Source organism: Carassius carassius, chromosome 24 (assembly GCF_963082965.1).
Source record: "Carassius carassius chromosome 24, fCarCar2.1, whole genome shotgun sequence".
Lineage (NCBI taxonomy): Eukaryota > Metazoa > Chordata > Actinopteri > Cypriniformes > Cyprinidae > Carassius > Carassius carassius.
The window spans coordinates 18,594,421-18,603,192 of NC_081778.1; the positions used below are offsets into that span (position 1 = coordinate 18,594,421).

At 37.1% G+C, this 8,772-nt stretch overlaps 1 protein-coding gene across 1 annotated transcript; it reads left to right on the plus strand.

The window, feature by feature from the left end:
- Positions 1-5,004: 5,004 nt before the first annotated feature.
- LOC132103643 (GTP-binding protein GEM-like) lies at positions 5,005-8,008 on the plus strand. The gene is made up of 4 exons (XM_059508737.1): positions 5,005-5,615; positions 6,776-6,852; positions 6,940-7,144; positions 7,305-8,008. The coding sequence occupies exons 1-4, from the start codon at positions 5,300-5,302 to the stop codon at positions 7,580-7,582; spliced, it is 876 nt and encodes a 291-aa protein (XP_059364720.1). The 5' UTR covers positions 5,005-5,299; the 3' UTR covers positions 7,583-8,008.
- The last annotated feature ends 764 nt before the right edge of the window (positions 8,009-8,772 follow it).

Sequence of the window (8,772 nt, forward strand, 5' to 3'; positions counted from 1 at the left end):
ATTTGGTCAGCACAAAACCGCAGTTTCTTCGGGGTCACATGCCATTGGATTGACAAAGACACGCTGCAGAGACATTCTGCAGCATTGGCGTGTACACGTCTCAAAGGTCGACACACCTATGATGCAGTTGCAGCAAAACTAAACGAAATCCATGCTGAATACAGGATTCAAAACAAAGTCAAATCAACTGTGACTGACAATGGAAGTAATTTTGTAAAGGCATTCCGTGAGTTTGGTGTAAGAGAAGATGAGTCAGATGATTGCAGTGATGAAGTGAGATTTTTGGATGTGAGTTGTCTTCTTCAGGAAGATGGAGATGGAGAGCAGTTTTTTCTTCCACAGCATCAGCGCTGTGCTGCTCATACATTAAATCTTATTGCTACCAATGAGATACACAAAGCAGCATCAAATGGGCCATCACGTAAGATATACAGAAGTGCCATGGCTAAATGCTCATCTATCTGGAATAAAGCACATAGATCCTCATTGGCCACAGAAGTGATTCAGGAGATTGCCAAAATGCATTTTTCTGTCCCATCAGTCACAAGATGGAACTCAGAGTTCAGGGCTATCACAAAACTTGCAGGGCTCCCAGAAGAAAAGCTGAGGGAGATCTGTGATAAACTTGATGTGCCAAGGCTTCATCCACAAGAGTCTGCATTCCTTAAAGAGTACACAGAGGTTCTGAAGCCTCTAGCTGTTGCCATTGACATTCTCCAGGGTGAAAGCAAGTGTTACCTAGGATTTTTAATTCCTACTTTGCTTAGCCTCAAGACAAAGCTGTTTGAAAAGATGCCTCATTTGCTTTATAATGCACACATTGTCACCAGTATCAGTGAGGCCATAGAACAACGCTTTGGATCAGTGTTAGCCAGCCATGAAGCAAAGATGGCGACCACAACCCTGCCAAAGTTCCGCTTAAGCTGGCTTAGCCCTGAGAAGAGAGAAGACATGAGGAGAACATTACTGCAGGAAGCTATTGCTCTGGAACCACTGCACAGTCCAGCTACAGTGAGAGATGACAACTCTGTGAAATCTGATGAGTCAGAGGAAAACTTTTTTGTCTTTAATAATCCCAAATCATCATCTGACAGCACAACTCATGATGAAGTCAGAAAGTACTTCGAAGATTCAGATAACAACCTGAATTCTCTTAAGGCATTTCCCATAGTTAAGAGACTTTTTATCAAGTACAACACCACATTGCCTTCCAGTGCTCCAGTGGAGCGTCTTTTTAGTCATGGAGGCAATCTTTTGACCTCATCTCGAAACAGAATGAGTGATGACCACATGGAACAGGTCTTACTGCTCCGTTACAACAAACAGCATTGTCCCAGCAACCTAGCCCAAGATGACTGATGTGTTTGTGTGGACACTTTATATGTTGCTCTATTGTCCAGTTTGATTTTTGGAGGATAAAGAGCACACACACACACCCGAGATTTAATTCATTAATTTCCCTAATTGCATTGACGGCTATGAGACACCAGTGTTTTTATTTTTTATTTTATTAACCATTTTAATAATGGTTTTATTGCCTATTTGGGTTTATGTATACGTTTTCAGGTTTTTTTTTTTCAAGGCACTGTTACTCGCCAGCGTGTCCTGTTATAGTTATGCAAAGAGTTGATTCCTAAAACAGTATTAAACAATTTTTTTTATGAACTCTTGAACTCTGGTTTTGTGATGACTGTGCTTTAAAATTAAATTAATATGATCTTAATTCAAGTGATGAAAGATTTTGAAATTCTAACAGTAAACCGAGTTCAGTACTACTATAACATTAACCCTGACTTTTATTATTGTTTGGAAATAGTTTAGTTGAAAATATATATTAGAAACTTAAAAGTAATTAAAAAGTAATCAAATGTAATCAGTTACTTTACTTTTATAAAGTAATTGAAAAGTTACACTACTTATTACATTTTAAATAGGGTAATTTGTAATCTGTAACCTATTACATTTCCAAAGTAACCTTCCCAACACTGGGTAAGTTGGTGCCGTGCCAGTGGCCGTCTTGGTATTTTCATAATAACAGACCAAAAGGAATGTATGTAAAACTATTATCCAGATTTTTTTTTTTTACTTTTTATTTAGTTGTACATTTTTTTGTGTGTATTTAGTGTAGATTTTTTTATACTATACAGTTAGATGTATAAACTTGAAGTGAACCAGAGGTATGTCAACAGCTGAATTCCTGCAGTGATAAAAATAATAAGGTATAATTAAAAATTAACATGTAAAAAAAGAAAACAATAATTCTATAATTCATTTATAGAAATATGATAAATGGTCGAAGTTGAACATCCAGGGGAACATGTTTTAAAATGGCATTTGACTTGGTCCAAATGAACACCTTTTCATTCCTTCTTTCCTGATGCTTGACCCTGCAATTACTGCTTTGGGATCAGTACTCAGCTCAGGTCACATGGCCATAGCTCTAACCTAACACAACCCTTAACTGCATCACCACAAAACCAATTGCACTAACCCATTTGTATCCCTTTTTGCAAATGTTGCTTAAACACTTTTTTGAAAAGTGACTGATAAGTTTTTTCAGTCATCACAACCTAAAATACCATGTTGCTTTTAGTTTTATGTTGGTGGTGCATCAGTCATGCATATTATCTGTAAAGCACCATTTATTTCTCTGACCCTCTCTGATCTCTGATGGCCTATTTGTGATCCGCTCTTAGAGAATTGAATGAATGAAGGAGGTAATCCAGCACTCTGCTGTGATTTCTCTTATCCATCCAATCCATTCATTTATATCAATTCTGAATATAGAAACAGTCATTATAATCCAGCAATTACATTAATAACTCATTATAATCTGTCATTTGTCCCTCCCTCTTTGAGCAGCAGTGTGAATGTAATCTGTATCTTGGTACGTGTTTATGTGCACATGTGAAATAGAGAGCATGAGCATCTGGGGACCCTTGATTTGTTTGCATGGCATGTAGAATTTAAAAGACTGATGTAGCCTAATGAGACTTCAGTCTTAATTTAATTCAGTTTTTGTCACATTGATCTCCTCTGGATTGGTGTTTGCATGCAAGTCTTGATGTTATGATGTTAGTGTTACAGCTAGTTTCAAATTGTGATTTGCTTTCTGCAGTACAAGTCTGGTAGAACTTAATTAAAAAAAAATAAAAAATAAACCTTTTTAGTATATATTATTCGCTGTACCAGACCAGAAAACTAACAACTGTGAATGTCTTATTTTGTGTGTCTGTGTCTATACCAAATGTGATTAGTTGTACTGAAAAGGGCCACTGATAGGATCTACTGTCCTGCCTAGGTGTCCTGCTTTAAACTGGCCTCATGTTTTACTATGCCAACCAACACACTAATCAAGGTTGCATAATGTCACTGACAATGCCACCCACAGTTTACTTTATCCGGTTGGTCTGTGCAGCATTTTAGACATAAAGACCCAACTAACGGAATATTTCTCAGAATATTCTTAGGGGGAAGTCGTGGCCTAGTGGTTAGAGATTTTGACTCCTAACCCTAGGGTTGTGGGTTGAAATCTCAGGCCGGCAATACCACGACCTCGGTGCCCTTGAGCAAGGCATCGAACCCCCAACTGCCCTCCGGGTGCCGCAGCATAAATGGCTGCCCACTGCTCCGGGTGTGTGTTCACAGTGTGTGTGTGTTCACTGCTCTGTGTGTGTGCACTTTGGATGGGTTAAATGCAGAGCACAAATTCTGAGTATGGGTCACCATACTTGGCTGAATGTCACATCACTTTCACTTTCAGAACTTTGGCTAACGTTCTGGTTGGATTTTTGTTGTTTTTGTATACCATTATGCAATAAAAGCATACCAAACAGGCCCAGTTCCAGAAATAAGTCACTGGGGGTGTTTCTGAAATCAGTGAGGATGCTCTATATGGTCTTAATGCACATCTTCACATATTTTGTCCAATCCATTGCTATCACTATTTCAATCACAGCTATGTCGAGATTGAATCCTGCGTAAATATGTGAATGTCATTCCCGAAACTTTTTTTGCAGCATGTTTTTGATGAAAAACATAAATTCTGCATTTTGAATGGATTAGAAAACTCGCAAATCAGCTCACTTCATAATCACTAAAAAGCTGTCACTCTTTGTTCATTTCGATCTCTCAAAGTACTGTTATCACCAATTCATCTCTCTATACACTGCGCAATCAATCTGTTATTTGCATTCTGTACTTTTATGTTATAATGAGAGGATTGGATTTTTTAACTGGTGTGTGTTGTAGCCTTTAGGTCAAGACAAAACCAGCATGGCATGAGGATGAGAAAAGTGTTTTTATTTGAGTAAAAACCTTTAATTCCATTTAAGTGTTTTTCTTCACTGAATATATAAAATTCCTCATGTGGTAACATCTAATTTATTTGACTATCCAACCCAAAATATTAGCTTAATCAACTTGCATTAGTTGATAAAATTAAATATAAGAGTTATATCTGGTAGAAATAGCTCCCTAAACAACATTTACAATCTACAATGTTTTATTTTATTTAACTTTTTTCTCATCGTGCTTATTTTGGTCATTTTGCAGCTACCCTCTTTTGAGATGGTGAGCGTGATTTCCCCAAGTACAACATGTCCCTGGATCAACATCCTTGTTGATCCTGGAACAACATTCCAATCAACCAATCAGAATTGAGATAGAACTTTTCAGGACATATCTGTTTTAGGCTTACAATCAGGGTTAGGTGCGTCTATGCCCTTGTTAATCAGCTACCATTTCCCTCTGATTTTAGGAATAAATTATGGGTAGGGTTAGATTTAGGGGTAAGGGATTGGGTTAAATATATATTTTTGGATAATAATGTTGATCCAGGATCATGTCTTACTTGGCAAAATCACGGCCACACTCTTTTGAGACAGTGCCCCAGCCTGCTCTCCTTAGCACCCCACCCCCCCGCCACCTCTTTAAATGCTCGAGCCCAGGGTAAGGAAAGACCCGCTGCAGCTCATTGGGAGAGAGAAATGACGTCAAGGAAATCCTCACTGATTCTGAGACCTTAATATAACCATGAACTGCACTGAGAGCTCAAAGCACATTACAGCGCAAAATATAGGCGTACAGGATTACCAGGGTAAACAGCACCAATCCTCAGTCAGGTGTGCTTAATTGAAAGCAAAGAAGCCAAGAGCAATTCGACCTTGTTGAGCAGGTTTCTGCTAGTTGGGACTGGAACACAATTTGGAGCGTCCGATTCAGTCCGTTAATTATTTGTTCAGTCACATTCACAGAATCACCCGTCGTTTAACCGAGTGTTTGTCGTCGAATTGCACAAATGACCCTGCTGGCGAGCATGCGGCGTCACAGTATCCGCGTTCAGCATCACCTGCACCGGTGGAGCATCTGCGGGACGGACGGAGGACAGCTGCTGAGCGATGCTTTCTCGCGTCCCGACATCGGTATGTCCAGATCCAGTTCCTGCTCGTCCGCCTCTTCAGACTCCGCTCTCTCCACCGAGTCTGCGACTCCAGCTTCGGTTGGACCGTTCACTGTTGTCCTGCTCGGAGACCACGGCGTCGGGAAGTCCGCGCTCGCGAGTATATTCGCCGGAGCATCGGACAGCATGGGCAGCGAGTGCGAGTTATATGGAGGTATGTGGACAATTAACGAGTTTAAACTGGAGCTTTTTATTCAGACTTCACATCAACTATCTTAAGAAATCACTAGCCTTTCCAGTGACGTTCTTCTTTCAGATTGTGATTTGGGTTTAAGACTGTTTATGACGATTATATTTAGGCTATTAGCCCAAGTATTTAACAATTCAACAAAACGGGTTTTCTATCATAATCGTGCAATTCAACATTTCAGAAACTCACAAGGAGCCATGCAAAGGTCACTTATGTAGAATTAGGATGTAGAAGGTCAAAACAAAAGGTTGAGTTTATAAAAGTAGGCTAAACTTAAAAAAATGTTTTTATTAATAGTAGCCTATAGGCTAAAATTCCATTGAATTGAATAATCCTTGCGTAAATGAATTCAGTCGTATTTAATTGAATAATCGAGCAATTCTTAATCCGTTATTCAATTAAAATACGTAAAGATTATTCCGTTCAGTTTGATGTAATTTTACTATTAATGAAATTGCGTAAATCTAAATAAAAGGCTTTTTCGAATGTAGGCTACAAGTCTTTGCAATGTAGGCTAAATGTTTAAGCTACTTTGAAATGTTTATTAATGAATTAATGAATGAACGTTTAGAAACATAGCAGGGACTTGCAAACATGGGAAGAAAGAGAGAAAAACTGTTTTAGGGGAATTTTATTATTATTATTTTTAAGGACTGCTGAAGTGCAAACTTAACATATGAATTAAATAATATGCGAAAAGATTTAATGAATACATTATTTTTATACAACAAGCTTGGGGCCACAAGGATCGTGCGAGACGAACCTCGTCAGATTGCACCGAAAACTTAAAATAAATAAATATTTTTTTTATACATGCATACATATATATATATATATATATATATATGTATGTATAACTTTTGGTCTGTACTGTATATATATATATATATACACACACACACACACACACATATATATATATATATATATATATATATATATATATATATATATATATATATATATATATATACTTATTATTGTTATTATTTTTATTTTTTTACTGTATAGGCTATAATGTGTGTAGACTACCCAAAGTAAATCAGATTGTAATTTTGAAAATTTTCGCTATGGCTACTATTCATAATCTAGTTTCAACTCTTTGACCCTTTTATTGTTCTCAGGTGAAGTATTTGAGCAGACAATAACAGTAGACGGTGAGAGGGCCACCGTTACCCTACTCGACATGTGGGATTCACAGGTAACACCTTTTAGCTCATCAGCAATTTATATTAATTTACTTTGATGATTGGAGGTTCTAAGACTTCCTGATTTCTGTTTCCATCAGGATGAGGACAGCTGGACGCAGGAGCGTTGTTTGCAGACAGGAGATGCTTTCATTATAGTTTATGCCATAACAGATCGTTCAAGCTTCCTTCGTGCAGCAGATCTTCGTATTCAGCTTCGGAGTCAGCATGGAGCCGACCGCTCTCCTATCATCCTAGTCGGCAATAAATGTGACCTGGTTCGCTGCAGAGAAGTGTCCATTAGTGGTAAGTGATTCTGAATTTAAATAGTAAAACTCTTCTTCAGTGCTTCTCTACTCCTTATACTAAAGTTACTTCTATTAGTAGCATTAAAACTGCTATTTAATCTTCTTTTACCTTAAATCACTGAGAATTTTCGTTTATTATTTTATTTTGTATTTTTCAGAGGGCCGTTCGTCTGCTGCTGTCTTTGACTGTAAGTTCATTGAGACGTCAGCAGCAATGCAACACAACGTCTGGCCGCTGTTTGAGGGCATCATCCGCCAGCTCCGTCTACAAAAAGACAGCACAGAGACCCTCAGCAGACGTTGTTCTCTTCAAAAGCGCAGAGAGAGTCTCCCAAAGAAAGCCAAGCGTTTCATTAACAGAATTATTGCTAAGAAGAACAAGCAAGCAGCCTTTAAACTCAAGTCGAAATCATGTCATGACCTGATGAGTGTGTAGTGTAGACTTTGAATGCCTCTGAACGTGTATTATATGGAGTTTTGGGAAAGTATCTTGTTCATATGTTGGTTTTGTTCCCATTTTGTGATTTTTAAGAAAGCCATGGATGTCTATATTAGACTGTGCTGTAGAAGAGCATCGATTACAGGCTTCTCGCTCCCTCTGTGAAGGACAGAACGCTCTAGTGTTACCCATCATCCTCCAAATATTTCAGAAGCCATGAAATACAAACAGGTTTTTGTGGGAACCCCAACAAATTAAAAGCGATCCTTTTACTTTTTTATGATTTTCATGATGGATTTGCTATTGAAAAAATGAGAGTCCTCTTTGTCGTACCTTATGTGTGTGAAAGCGTTTTGTCCAGCTTTTGCTCAGTTTGAGCATGTAGCATTCAAAATAAATAAAATGCAGTTTGATTATGATAAATCTGAAATACTTTGGTCCTTTTGAAAGTGCACACATCCAGAAAAGCAAAAAAGCACTTTTAGCACATATAGTATTATGTTTTCAGCTGGGGTCTCTCTGAAGTATATCATAACAGAAACTCATTAACCTTGATTAAAACATACACCAGCTGTTCTTGTACATATGGAAGCATTTTATTATGGGATTATAGCTTTACAGAGGCTGTACATGCTTTTCCCTGTCCATTATGCACAAATTATCCTTTTATTCAGAAATCATATGTTTTCAACCAATTTACAATTAAGCAGTAGTGTCCAAAAGTCTGTATATGCACTGAAAGTCTGGGATTTAATATTGGAAATGAATTATTTTATAAAGATTTTGACAAATGTAACACAAAGGAACACCAAAAGTTAAAACGCAAAAGGTTTAAGATTTCCTGTTTCTGGGTCACTAATCAAGTAAGCTTATTATAAGATTTATGATAACACTTTAAAATGTTAATTTTACATAGTTACAATCAATGAAACATATTTATTAAAGCTTTATTTATCCTAGTTGATGTTAATTTTAACATACGGTGAACAAACTAAAATTGAATTACACAATTTTAATGTTAACAAAGATGAATTAATACTGTAACAAACTATTGCTCATTTTCCTAATGGGTCCTTTTTATAAAGTGTTACCAAATTTAGATCTCATGATATTTAATATGTTAATATTTATGTATAATGCATTTTATATTTAAAGATATTTCACAGATAACATACGTTTATTACAGC